Genomic DNA, 15129 nt, shown 5'->3' on the forward strand with positions numbered 1-15129 from the left:
TTAGAAATCATGTAAACAGGTTTTCTGAAAACAAATTCATCTGCTTTCTCTTTATTAATATCATAATATTGGTTTCTAATCATTGGAGGATCTGAATATTTTGAGCAGAAACTATAGTAAGTAGCTCTCAGAATTTATCTACTCCTTCTTTAAGCAAATAGGCTACTCTAGGGTTTTATTCACATGGTTTTCCTTTAATTAGTGCATCACAATTTGAAGCTTGAATAAGCTTCAATTTCAAGCTCCTGGGTGACAATAAATTTTGTTTAACTTCTAGGCAGGAAATGTTATAAAATTCTGAAAACAACTTTAAACAATCTAAAATACTTACATCATTCCTAATATTTATTTAGACTAACACTCATATCCTTATCATCACCCCAAGTTCCAAAGCATCAGTAAACAGGGTAAAATTCTAGTTAATTGACTTCTTGCTATCTCAGAAAGGGTTTAGGTTAGGAAAATGAAACTTTCAGGGATGAATATACAGACTAAACTATGTCCTGGGAAGGTATTCTGAAGTAACTACCTCTACTCCTTCTCACTCTAGAGGGCCCTGACCTTTGATGACCTTTAAAAATATGTGTGTTATAAAAGTGAAACCTTGCTAAATAACTCTTCTGCTTAATTGAAGTACAACAAAATTGTTTTCAGCTTCATAACTTTGCTCAGTTCTATTTTACAAAGTTTTAAAGATATGCAAATACATTTCCTAAATTTTGGAAAAAAAAAAACATTTATATGGCTCAAATTCTACTCAAATAACAGGAATTGCATTTTCAGAACTAAACGCAGAGAAAAAGCAACTAGTAACTGAAAATTAAGGTAAATGTTGTTTTGTTAAAATTTCAATAGGTATAGCCCTGTCATGTAGGCTAATTTCAGGGCCCTCTGGAGGAAGAAGGAGTAGAGGTGGGTACTTTAAAATACCTTTCCAAGACATAATTTAGTCTGTATATTCATCCCTGAAAATTTCATTTTCCTAACCTAAAACCCTTTCTGAGATAGCAAGAAGTCAATTAACTAGAATTTTACCATAAACAATGCTAATACTATCCCCCCTTGCCCCAGAAGTCCATGATGTCAGCATACAGTGCTGACATGTTGGAAGTTTTGAAATGGTGCTTTAGCTTATGTGTCTGTTTTTTTTTTTTTTTTTTGTATTTTGTTTTTGCATCTGGGACAGTATTGCAAGGCTCCCATGCTAACCCTTAACCCTTGTCTAATTTCTAAGTCTTATAAATTTTCCTACTTCAAAGGTGAAGTTGCCTACTATACCTATTGAAGTTTTGGCAAACCAAAGTTTTATATTTTCAATAATCTCTTTCATTTTCTATAGTTTTAGTGCATATTCCTGTTATTTGAGTAGAATTTTAAGCCATATCAATGGATTTTTTCTAAATTTAAGAAACATAATTGCAGATCTTTGAGATCGTATAAATCAGGATTGAACAACAAAGTTGCAAAGCTGAAAACAGTTTTCTTGTACTTTATTTAAGCAGAAGGTCTGTTTAGTAAGGTTTCAGTTTCATAGCACAAGAATTTTTAAAAACATCACTGCCCTCTAGAAGGAAAAGGAGTCAATGTAGGTTGACCTGAAAAATACTTCAGCCTATAGACCCATCCCTGAAAGTTTCATTTTGTTAACCCCTTTCCAAGATAGCAAATAGCAGATAGACAAGAATTTTACCCTTAAGATATTTATTTATAATAAACTGAATTGCCAAGGTGAAGATAATCTTCAGGCCTCTTCTTTGAATGTGTCAGCAATTCACAAAAAAGCAAAAGGGACAGGTTTACTTTTAAAAATATAGGAAGGAAGCTTTTTTGTGTTTCTAAATTCAGATATCAAGAAAATAGTATTTTTCATTGACTGTACCAAAACTGCATTATTCAGAATTAGCGCCACTACTCAGATAAAATAATTTATGTAACACTTATACCAGAAAATTTTGAAGCATTTTCGAAATTCAAATTAAATAAAATAAAACAGTGACATCTAACAAGATGTTTCCGTCATTCATTACAATTTGGAGGCAATGTTAGCTAACAAAATTGGACAAAATAATATCAATAATCTAGTACTCAATAATACCAACAATATGCATGTTTATACTGATGATTCCATCAAAGATTCTCAAGCTAGTGTAGCTGCCTGTGTACCTGAATTAATCCTAAGCCCCCCTAGCCATGATCATTGTTTTTTAAATAATTATTTGTGGAATGGTTTGAATTAGATGCTTTAATTGGGGCCTTGAGAACTCTTCATGGTAGACCCTAACGCCACTCTGTTTTTAGTTTTAGTGGTGACAAGTTAATTATAAGGGGAAAAAGTGGTGCACAACTGGCTGACGCCAATTGTTTTAATTGGGATGAGTTTCGAATCTGTTCAAAACGCCTCAAGTGACCTTTCGTTACAATCAGAATAAACAGACAAGTTTATCACAGCCCTTTAAAAGTCTGACGGAGTATGCTACATAATGATATACGTAATTTTGTGGGAGTCGTGATATAAGCAGCAACACTCAAAATCTGCAGGATCCAGAATTTTTCCGACCTTTTAATCTCTTGTTTTCAATGAAAGGCAGTATTCACTTCTCTCCGTGCTTGTGTTTTCGTGACACCTCCTATTGTACTCATTAAAACACAGCAATCGTAAAAGGCAGGAGCGTCAAAACGGAATAGGGGTGGTACCACAAAATTTTCGAGATTTTTGTAGACTTGTGAAAGATGGACCAAAAGTCTAAAATTATACTGAATCTAAGAATAAACGGAGTAGCTACAGCGGAATCTAAGAGAGTCCAAAATTTTTATCCGGTCTAGATGGAAGCTCCAAGATCCGGTAGTGAAGGTCCAAAATTCAGTAGTGTAATTTGAAAATTTTGAGAAGGAAAACTCGTTGTGGTATGTCTAGTTTTTAAATATGATAAAAGTCAAATCAAAATAAAAAATCGTACCACAAATTTGAACAAAAATTGAGGATTCGGTGAGATTTCAAACGTAGTTTTAATCTTATTCCTCTCTTCTTTCCAAAATACCAGTGAAGTTTCCAATATAGATATGGTAGAAAATGAGAAATTCGTTAAATTTGTATTTTCACTGTCCCACCAAATATTATTAAGTATTTTTTTCGCCAAAGTTGAATAGTGATCAATTAGCAAAATAGGACCTTGGCTGCAAGAGTTCATGAGTACACTTTCAACTCAAGGTGTCTCATAAATATATCCAACATCACTAATAGGAGGAAAACTTTCATTTGCGTAAAAAAAAAAAAATATAGAAGGTTTCCCTCCAGTTTTTAGTTTATGAAACCCAAGCAAATATGGAGTAGTCCCAAAACAGAGTGTCTGATACTCCAAGAGCTCCTCTGTTCTTAACTATTCCTAGATTGCTGAGCAAGTTGTACCTTTTCTGAAAAGTACCTCTTCACAAATGAAAACTCTATATAAGACATAGCCAACCAACGCAGAGCTATCACCATAATATAACAGAAATTATACAAGGTTTCTGAAATGGCAAGTATAAAATTTGTGGGAAGCTAAACTGAATGCAAGGCTTCTAAGCATGATGAGAAGTATTTTTCTTGATTCTGAGTCGAAAGGCCTTTCTGAAAAGCTATTGCACAAGCCGATATAGAGTAGTCCCAAAACAGAGTATCTAATAAGTGGAGAGTTACTCTGCTCTTAGCTACTTATGGTTTTTGAGCGAATTGCACCTCTAGTGAAATGTACCTCTTAACAAAATAAGAGCTTTATATAAGGTATAACTAAACAAAGCAGAGCTATCGCCATAATATAATATAAATTATACAAGGTTTCTTAGTTTGTAAGTATACATTTTTTTGGGAAACTAAACTGAATGCAACTTTTTCTAAACATGATGATAAATATATTTCTTGAATTGGAGACGAAAAGCCCTTCAGAAAAGCTACTGCACAGGTCAATATAGAGTACTTGTTTAATAGAAATGAATCAAGGTTTCTTAATTAGTAAGTATAAATATTTTGCAAAACTAAACTAAATGCAAATATACATGATGAGAAGTATATATCTTGAATCGAAAACAAAACACCTTTCAGAAAAGCAACTGCACATGCCGATATAGAGTAGTCCCAAAACAGAGTATCTAATAAGCGGATAGCTTCTCTGCTTTTAGCTATTTCTGGTTAGTTGTGCGAATCAGACCTCTTCTGACATATACCTCTTCAGAAAATAAAAAATCTGCTATAAGTTATTAAGGCCTAGAAATCGATTGTATTGATGTATAGTCAAATAAGGGATTATCTCGATACGGGCATTCCATTTAAGCCAGAACTAGTCTTTAAAAGTCCTGAAATAATAAGAAAACATGAATTTACAACATTTAAGGCAAGGTAATTAACATCAAATCTTTGAATAACTCTTACAAAAACGACAATTATCTTTTAACTGAGATCAGACTCAGTTATGTTGGCTGTGCTGAAAGCACATTCATCAGCAAAATAAAAAAAACGGTATCCGAAAAAGATGAACTCTTACAAAGGCGACGGCCAGTGATATATTTTAAATTTGCAACCGTATTTATGAGGTATTAACTAGGTTAAAAACAAATCATCCCATCACAGACTTGTGTAGCACGAAACTCAATTTTAAAAGGGTTAAAATAAACAGATCAATCGAGATTACTCGACCAAAAAAGATGATAGAAATAAAGAATAAGTGTTGCCTCTTATGTCAAATAAGATAGTTTCTTGTGTTTATAAGAAAGATCTTGTGTGTTAATGAGTCGAATGCTTTTCATACATTGAGAAACTGAGAAGCAGGTATCACACCAGAGACGGTACAATTCACAAGACGATTTACAGTTCAAAATGATTAATCAATTCAAAAGAGTGCCATACGAATGCTCAGTTGAGCGGTTTGCTCTAAAACCAATCGGAAAATTATAATTATTTTTTCAGTTTATATGAGTAAACCGTACGGAAATATCTACATCACTCTGAATTTTATTTTCACAGTCTCTTACTTTCATTTCTTTGAAATACGCGATTTAAAACCATTTATTTATTATTAAACTTGCGTGTCTGACAAACACTAAACATTCTAGTATATCCCTATAGCTGTAAGATAGAAAAAATGTATTTACACAATTTACAAAGTAGCTAATTCTTCCAACTTTTCTGACTTTTTTTTAATTAAATTACTAGAATTTATGTTCCGCGATATTAGTTTTCAACTGCAAGCACAGTAAGATCTCACAAATCTGGTATCAAATGAAGCACAGCACATGCCACTTACTCTAATTACCAAAAACATCATTCATAAACAGAACCTTTGTATTTAGTGGTATTTTGTTAAGCATCTCCATGGAGGAAAGCTTTTAGTAGTCCTTTTGACAACCACTAGCGAATAACAACACACGGTATGCACTGACCAGGCTGCAAAAAGCTTGGATGACACTGCGGACATTGTGGGTTTAAAAGTATTGACCGTCCAGCTTTCAAGAAAAATCTGTTACGATCAAATTTCATCGTTGGACCTTCATCAATGTCATTTAATTTCACATTTATTACATCTTTTTCGAAATTTGGCATCGTATGATCTTCAACTGGTATAAAAAAGATCCTTCTCATGTCTAGAAGAGCAAGAATTTGAGGACCATGAGCATGGCCGTTATGTTCATGAGTATTACCCTCTCTGTGATCATTGTGTTCGTGATGGTGGTGGTGTTCTAGCTCATGGTCGTGACTTTCTTTATTGTCATCTGTAAAACCAAGTGTTCCTTTGAGCTGGTCATTATAAGCATCAAGTATGGAAACAAATTCACTCTCTAAGGTACTTGGTACATTTTGTTTTGTTTCAAGTTTTCCTTGAAGCTGCTCATTGGTGTAAGCATCGACAATAGAAATTATTTCATACTCCAAGGTACCTGGTCTAGGTTCAGTTGTTTCGTTGATTTCGGTATCAAATAGACTTACAGCTTCTTTTGGAATATCTTCATGACTTTCACTTTCATCCTCATATTCTTCATACTCATCATCATAATCATCAATGTTTGTAATACTAGTTTTGGCAGTTGTTTCTACTATTTGTGGGTGAGCAGTTGTCTTTAACGATGACAACTTTGATTTAGAACTGTCTTTTGTATCATTTGGGACTGTAGTTGCGATTATGGTTGTGGCTCCAGTTTTCTCAAAAAATAACTTTTTATCTTCTGATAAAGACAGTTTTGGACTTAGTATCTTTGTCAGAGTAATTCTCTCTGCTTGTACGTCATCAAAAGCACCGTGAGTGTTCAAAGTAGATGATTCTTCTTTAGACAATGCTTGTGATAGCACAATATTTGAAGTAGTGGTAGTATGAGTTGCTTCATGATTACTTGCTGTAAACTCTGTTGGAGGCTCCGTAGGTTTTGAACTGATCAAATCTTTCTCAATTCCTGATGAATCTGGTTGCCCAAGACGAAAATATCTTTGAGACTGAGAAGCAACAAAATTGCTTCCAGCAAGATGATCAGGAAATGAAGATCCTTCTTGAACTACAATCAGAAAGAAAAAAAAAATTAGAATTTTGAAGTAACATTTTATTTTTGACCAGTGCGTGCATAATAAGAAAATTACAATATCTAATGAGCCACTCAGTACAAAAAGTTATCTTCATTTATATTCTTTTTATTATCTTCATAAAAATGGTTTATCATGACTTTTAAAAAATGAGATCAACTGAAATACTGAACAACATTTCATTTTCAGTAAACTCAAAGAGAGAAGTGGGCGACATAAATTGCTTATATTTATTTCTATATTTTTTCTTTTTTTACCAAGGCACTTTATATTGAAGGAGCTCTCATAAAAACTTTTGAAGGGGCTCATTCGATTATAAATTGAAAGTACTAGTGCCCTGTTCAAGAGTAAAAAATGATTGGAGGGCAACCACCCCCCCTCCCTCGCACTTTTTTCACCAAGGAACAAATCATGTTGAACAAAAGTTTAAAGGTCCAACAGTAGTAGTAGTAGCAGTAGCAGCAGTAGTAGGGGCAGTAGTAGTATTACTAGTAGTAGTAGTAGTAGTAGTAGTAGTATTAGTAGTAGTTGTAGTAGTAGTAGCAGTAGCAGTAGTAGTAGTAGTAGTAGTAGTAGTAGCAGTAGCAGTAGTCCTAGTACTAGTTTTAGCAGCAGCAGCAGTACTACCTCAGTCCTTCCTCGTTTAGGCCCTTTTGACAACCCGTTGCATATAAAGTAGTGTGATGTAGTTCAGCACTTTCCTCAACAGTCTCTGAAAGACTCGCCTGAATGCCCTTTGTCCTTTTCGAAAGCACAAGAAGTTTGACCTTTAATTCCTCACTTTTTACTTGTTTCTTCTTGATTTTCTCACCTTTACTTTACTTGTTTCTTTGACCTTTGCTTTGTCCACGTCCCTTTCCTAATAACATATACTATATATGAATAATGGACGAATTACATAGCTTATAGCCTGTGCCCTGAGGGCTGTGGCGGGGGAGGGGGTTGGAATCTTCAAAGACACAATTCCCTAGAGTTATGCACCAACGTGTTTAGTCCACTTTTTTTGCAAAATGGAATTACGAATGACGTCTAAAATGATTTTCTTCTGCGTCGATTTGTATAGTCAACAAGTTTTTTAGTTCATTTTTTGTCGAAGCTAGAGATTTGCATTTATGCACCCAGTCCCACTTCAGACATTTGCAATTAAGCATAAACGTATTCAGTCCACGTCAGCCAAATCCCCTCCCCAAGCTAAGAAGAGAATATGAACCTGAATTAACTAGAATATTAGACCCCAAATGAACCAGGTTCCCAACATAAGCCAGAACATGAACCTGTCTTCGAAAGGGATGAAGAAATGCTGGCAGAAAACATTCAGGAATCTAGAGCCGTTGAAGCGTCTGAAGGAAGAGGGCTTGAAAAAGAACCAAGCATAGGACTCATCCTGACAAAAGAGTCGAGAAACCAAAGAGAAGAGGAGGGAAACCGAAAGGCTTTTGTGGAGAAAAAGAAACTTAATTATTCAGGGAAAGAGTACACAAGCTATAGACACAAAAGTCATTACGTAAGATTGTTTTTCAATCTAAAAGACTATAGACTACAGTGTAAGCAAAGAAAGACAATACCAAAATAGATTTATCAATGTTGTTCTGAGACAGTGCAGAAAAATGTTGCAACAGCAGTTTCTCACATCAATGATGCAAGAGTAAGTTTGAAAGCATTCAAGAAAGACAGTAGAAAACCCCAGAAAAAGTCCAATATTTTTTGTATGACTATGGTAAAAAAAAAACCAACAAGGTTTCCAAGAAGTGTTTTATGACAACTTTTTGTTAGACAAGAAGAGAGCTGGGAACTGTACAATATAAAAATCTCGAAAAAGGGCATAATATTTTCTACTCCTTCATGAGAAGGAATTTTGGAAAGAGCGGAGGGAATGTCAGCAAATGATTTTTGTCGTATGTGTGAATAGCTTGTCATTCAGAAAAAAATTGGCTTCCAGGGACGACGCTGAAGAAGAACTCAGAACAAAAAAATTCACCAAAGACTCTACTTTCATTAAACCTTACCATTCAAAAAGGTTATAAATTGCAACAGCACGAATTAATAAAGGAAAATGGGATATATGGAGCATGAGCTGCAGCAGTGCGAGGTTATCACCCTCAGCTAATTAAAACCACGTTCATATCACGCTACTTAATACAAAAGAAACTCACCTGATGAACGAAGAAAGGAAAAAAAGAGAAAGAGGAAAAAGACAAGAAGAAGATAGAAAAAATTAACAAAAAAAAAATTAACAGCAAATAAATCTGGGAAATGCCTCGAATAGAATGACAACCTGGAATGGGCCTTACATCAAAATTACTCACGAGACAAAAGAAACTTCTTTACCCGTGACTTGAAAGCCGGAAGACTAGGAACATTTTTCACACCCTCGGGCAAAATATTCCAAACACGGGGACCATAATGGCGAATCACAAAAGATTCCCGAGTGGTACTCCTGAACTAATGAGTTAAGCTATCAGCTTTTCTTGTATTATGATCGTGACGGTCTCTATTAAAATTAAAAAGATTTTCAAAAGCAGGGGTGAGCAGGCGATTCAAATATTTATACGAGAAAATCGCAACTTAGTAATCTTGAATTTGGGATATATCCATTAACTTATTCTTTTTAAAATGCTCATGAGCAGGAACCTCATCAGAATCATAAAATTTCGATAATAATTTTACAGCTCTATTCTAAAGTTTTTGTACTCTTTTGAAACATGTTACAAAATTACTTGCCCATATAGAGCATCTGTAGCTAATATATGGACAATATATAGAAAAATAAATCATTTTTAGGATCTTTTTTGTGGCTAGATTTTCAATTCTTCGCGTCACCCCAAGACCCCTGCTTAATTTTTCAGCTATAGCATTTGAATGGTTTTTCCACGACAGGTTTTCATCAATTAAAAACCCAAATATCTCGTTGTTGCTACTCTTTTTATCACATTTCCTCAAACCATGATTTGATCATTGCCAGCACTTGACGAAAGTCTAGAGAATATAATGAAAAAAGTCTTAGAAAAGTTTGGGGTTAAGAAATTTCGTTGAGAAAAAGTTAGAAATTCAGAGACAGCATTATGAATTTTATTATACAAAACATCAAGTGAAGGCGCAGATAGAAAGAGCAAAGTGTCATGATTGGATGCATTTGCGGAAAATGCCTTGGGTGGGGGCTAGATGCCCACTAGTCACTTTTGACTCTTGATAAGGGCACTATAAATTCTTATCTACAATCAAATAAGTCCCTTTCGAAGTTTATACGACCATCACTTCCATAAGAACCTTATATGCCCCCCAGGGCACATTTTATAAATCTTGCCCCCAAATTCTGGGGGGAGGGTTGTTTTATCCCTGGAGTTTTTTTTATATTATCTCTAGTCTTTTTTGAACAAAATGGGCTTATAAAAAACTTGATCGGACGCATTTGGGAAAAAGAAAGTTGGGAGAGAAGGGTCTAGTCACCGTCAAATCCCCTTTGACTCTTAAAAATTGAATTAGAACTTTCAATTTCTAAATATTTGAGCCCCCTTCAAAGTTGTTAAAATCACCGCTTCCATAAAAACCTTATATGCCCCTGGCTCAAATTTTTAAAGTATCTCAAAATTTTCATCTGACATATTTGGGGAAAAAGGGTGTTTGTGTCAGGGAGGGGGGGGGGGTAGGTGCTTTCCGTCAACTTTTGACTAATAAAAAGGTAACTAGAGCTTTGAATTCCAGATCAGATGAGCCACCTTCAAAGTTGAAACAACCATCCCTTGCACATAAACTTTATACGCCTACGGGACATTACTCAAATCACTTGCCCTGGGCTCTGGGGGGTTACGTCAACCCCGAAGTTTTTGTTATCTGATGTTTGAACTATTTAAAAAGAAACAGCTTTCTCAAATTTTTTATCGGATGGATTTGTGAAAAAAGGGCTAGGGAGGACTAGTTGCGCTCGGATATCTTTTGACTCTTAAAGAGTGAACTAGAACTTTCAATTTCCAGTCAAATGAGCCATCTAAGTAGTTTATATAACCAACCCTTCCATAAAACCTTATAAACCTCAGAGGGTAAAATTTAAACCAGTTGCCCAAGGGCTCTGGGGGGCTATGCCAACCCCAGGTTTTTTTGTTATCTGATAATTGAACTATTCTTAAAAAGTGGCTATCTGGAAATCTGTATCGGATGGGTTCGGGGAAAAAAGTGCGTGAAAGGAGAGGCTCTAGTTGCCTTTATAGTTTTTTGACTCTTAAAAAGTGAACAAGAAATTTCTGTTTGTAATCAAATGAATAGTCTCCGAATTTTATACGAGCATCCCTTCCATAAGAATAATATATACCCCCGGAGCGTATCTTACAGCGCCGGCCTTTGAGCCTAGAGGGTTGCGTCAACACCGGAGTTTTTCTTATCTTACCATTGAACTATTTTTAACGAAATTGCTATTTAAAATTTTTTATTGGAAGGGTTTGAGAAAAAAAGTTCGTGGAGGGACTATTCGCCCTAGGATCTCTTTTGGCTCTTGAAAAGTTTCCAATCAAATAAACCCTCTTTGAATTTCATACGAACATCCATTTAATATGAACCATTTATGCCCCATGGACATAAATTACAACGCCTGCCCTGGCTCTGGCGGGGGTGTCAAACCCAAAGTTTTTTTTATCTAATGTTTGAACTATTTAAAAAAAATGGCTATCTCAAATTTTTTATCGGATGGATTTGCGAAAGAAAGGGCTAGGGGGAACTAGTTGCGCTCGGATCTCTTTTGACTCTTAAAAAGTGAACTAGAACTTTCAATTTCAAATCGAACGATCCATCTAAGTAGTTTATATAACCGCTCCTCACATAAAATCTTATACGCCTCAGGGGGCATAACTTAAAACAGTTGCCCAAGGGCTCTGGGGGGTTGTGTCGATACCGGAGTTTATGTTATCTGATGTTCGAACTATTTAAAAAATATCTTTTCTCAAAATTTTTACCAGGAGGGATTGGTGAAAAAAAAGACATGGGGGACTCTCTGAATAAGCGCTCTCTGAAGTTTATAAGAGCATCTTTTCAATAAGAACCATACATACTCCCAGGGCAAAACATCCAACGCCTGCCCCCAGGACCTGGGGGATTGTATTGACACTGCAGCTATTTTTATGTAACCTTTGAACTATTTTTAATAAAGAAACTGTATCAAAATTTTAACAGATGGATCTGGGGAAAAATAGCGTGTCGGGGAGGGGCTAGTTGCAACTAGATCTCTTTTGACTCATGAAAAGTGAACTATACAAGCATCTCTTGCATAAGAAGAACATATACCCCAAGGGCATATCTTACAACACCTGCCCTGGGCCCAGGGGGCTCGTGTCGACACTGAAGTTTTTGTTAATTGACCTTTGAACTATTTTTAACACAATGGTTATATCAATATTTTATAGGATGCACTTGGGGAAAAGAGGGCTTTGGGAGGCACGCTAATTGCCCTCTGATCTCCTTTCACTCTTAAAAACTCAAGTAAGACTTATAATTTCCAACCTGAACTAAAACTTTCGATTTCCAACCAAATAAGCCTTCTCTGAAGTTTATTCGATCTTCCCTTCCATAGCATCCATATATACCCCCAGGGTATAACTTGCAGCGCCTGCCCCCGAGCCCTGGGAAGATGTGTCGGAATTTTGGTTATATAATCTTTGAATCATTTTCAGCAAAATGGCTATGCCTGCCCCCGTCTGCCCCCGCCTGTCCCCAAGCCCTGAGGGCTTGTCTTGACAACGAACTTTTTGCAACATAATATTTCAACTATTTTAAAAATAATGGCCACCTCATAGTTCTTATCGGATGGGTTTGAGGAAATAGAGCGTGGAAGAGGAGGGATATTTGACCTCCAATCTTTTTTGACTCTGAAAAAGTGAACTAGAATTTTCATCGTCGAAGTTTACACAAGCGTCCCTTCCATAAAAACCACATATGCCCCCAGAGCATAACTTAAAACGCCTGCCACCGGGCCCGTGGGGTTTGTGTCGACACAGAAGTCTGTTTTGTCTGACTTTTCTACTTTTTTTTTTTTTTTTTTTTTTAGCAAAATGACTTTCTAAAAAACGTTTCGGATTGGTTTGGAGAAAATAGGGCGTGGAGGATTAGTTGAAATACAGTCTCTTAAAATGTGAACTAAAACTTATTTAACATTCGAACTATTTTTTCATAAAATGGCTAACGCAAAATTTGCATTTGATGGGTTCTGGAGAAAAGGCGTGGGGGGTATTTACCCCCTCATGCGAAATAATCGTATATGCCCCATGTCGAAATAATCGTATATGCTCCAGGGAATAGCTTACAACACCTGCCCCTAGGTCCTGGAGGATTGTGTCGGCCCGGGAGTTTTGTTATATGATCTTTGCCCTAAATTTAATAAAATGGCAGTCTCAAAGTTCTTATCGGATGAGTTTGAGAAAGCAAAAGGCGCGGAGAGGGATGAGCTACTAGCCCTATGATTTCTTTTGAATCTTAAAAAGTGATCTACGACTTTCAAATTCCAATCAAATGACCCTCTTTGACGTTTATACGAGCATCCTTTCCATAAGAACGATATATTCCCCCAGGGCACAACTTACAACGTCTGATCCTGGGCCCTTGGGGGTTGTGCCACCACCAGATGCATTTGAGAAAAGGACGGGGGGATGGGGGGTTAGTTGCCCTCCTATAATTTTTGACTCTTAAAACGGGCACTAGAACTTTCGATTTCCAAATGAATAATTCCCCTCCGAAGAGTATGCAACGAATCCCTCCATATGTAGTGCCTCTGGTACAAAAATAATTAACAATAAAACATTAAAGTCGGGTAGCCTTTAATCTAGGCAATGCTATAGCATTGCCTCTGAAATGGCTATCGCAAAATGTTTATCTAATATATTTGGGAAAAAAAGGGAGAGGCTAGATGCCCTCCGATGTATCTTGACTCTTAAAAAGTGAACTAGAACTTTCACTTTCGAAACAAATGAGCCCTCTCTGAGGTTTATACGAGCATCCCTTCCATAAGAACCACGTATACCCCATGGGCATAACTTATAACACCTGCCACAGGGCTATGGGGGCTTTTTGACACAACAATTTTTGTTATCTGACCCTTGAACTATTAATAACAAAATTGCTATCTCAGAATTTTTATCTGATGAATTTGGGGGGAAAAGGAAGTAGGAGGGAGGCTAGCTGCCCTCCGATCACTTTTGACTCTTAAAAAATGAACTACAAGTTTCAATTTCCAATCAAATGAGCCTTTTTTGAAGTTTATATGAACATTACTTCCATAAAAACCATATATACCCCAAGGGCATAACTTACAACGCCTGCCCCCGGGCCCTGGGAGGCTTTTTCGCCACCGAAGCTTTTGTTATCTGATCCTTGAACTATTTTTTACAAAATTCGTATTTTAAAATTTTTGTCTGATATATTTGGGGAAAAAGGACGGGGGGGGGGGCTAGCTAACCTCTGATCAATTTTGATTCTTGAAAATTGGATTACAGATTTGAATTTCCAATCAAATGGACCCTCTCTGAAGTTTATACGAGTATCCCTTCCTTAAGAACTTTATATGCCCCCAGGGCATAACTTACAAAGTCTGCCCACGGGCCCTGAGGGGTCAAGTTGACATTGTAATTTTGTTATTTGAATTTTGGAGTAAGTTTAACGATTGGCTATCTCAAAATTTTTATCTGATGCATTTGGGGGGAAAAGGTAGTGAGGTGGAACTGCTTGCCCTCCAAACTCTTTTGACTCTGAAAAGTGAACATGAACTTTTAAATTTCCAATCATATGAGCCCTTTCTTAAGTTTATACAAGCATCCGTTCTATAAGAACTATATCTACCCCCAGGGTATAACTTACAACGCCTGCCCTTGGGCCCTGGGGGGTTGTGTTCTCCACGGAGTTATGTTATATGATCTTTCAACTAATTCTAACAAAATGGCTACCTCAAAACTATAATCGGATGTATTCGGAGAAACAGGGCGTGGAAGGGAGCCCTAGTTGCCCTCTGACCACTTTTACGCTTAAAAGGGCGCTAAAGCTCTCGATTTCTAATCAAATGAGCCTTCTTTGAAGTTTATACGATGATCCCTTCCATATGAAATGTCTAGTGGAAATAGATAATAACACCTTGGAGATGCATGGTCTTTACTATAGGGAGCGCTATATCGTTTCCTCTGATAACACTTTCAGTGTGATTAATATAGTTTTTGAAAGGACTGACAATTTATGTAGGAGCATCAGCAGATCTACGGTGTTTCTTCTTTCAAAGTTCAGCAAACTGTGGTTTCTTGTTATATGTTTATATATGTTCATATATGTTAAATATATGTTTTACACATTTTATATATATATATATATATATATATATATATATATATATATATATATATATATATATATATATATATATATATATGTTTTACATATATACTAGCTGTTGGTGGGGGCGCTTCGTGCCCCCAAGCCCCCCCGCGCGCGTAAGTCGTTACGCGCCATATTAGTTACGCGCCATTGTAGTTGTGTCCCTGAGTCCCACCTGTGAATATACATATATATATATATATATATATATATATATATATATATATATATATATATATATATATATATAT

The 15129-nt window shown here is 36.0% G+C and overlaps 1 protein-coding gene across 4 annotated transcripts in view; it reads right to left on the minus strand.

The window, feature by feature from the left end:
- Positions 1 to 15129, minus strand: part of LOC136025417 (uncharacterized) — a 101285-nt gene that overhangs the window by 35185 nt on the left and 50971 nt on the right. For 2 of the 4 annotated variants that reach the window (XM_065701442.1, XM_065701441.1), the window contains exon 6: positions 1944 to 6516. The exons of the other annotated variants lie outside the window; for them this stretch is intronic. In XM_065701442.1, the coding sequence (XP_065557514.1) occupies positions 5381 to 6516 (1136 nt within the window). In that variant the 3' untranslated portion in view covers positions 1944 to 5380. The remainder of the gene's footprint in view (positions 1 to 1943; positions 6517 to 15129) is intronic. 4 annotated transcript variants of the gene reach the window in all.

Source organism: Artemia franciscana, chromosome 3, assembly GCF_032884065.1.
Source record: "Artemia franciscana chromosome 3, ASM3288406v1, whole genome shotgun sequence".
Classification (NCBI taxonomy): Eukaryota; Metazoa; Arthropoda; class Branchiopoda; order Anostraca; family Artemiidae; genus Artemia; species Artemia franciscana.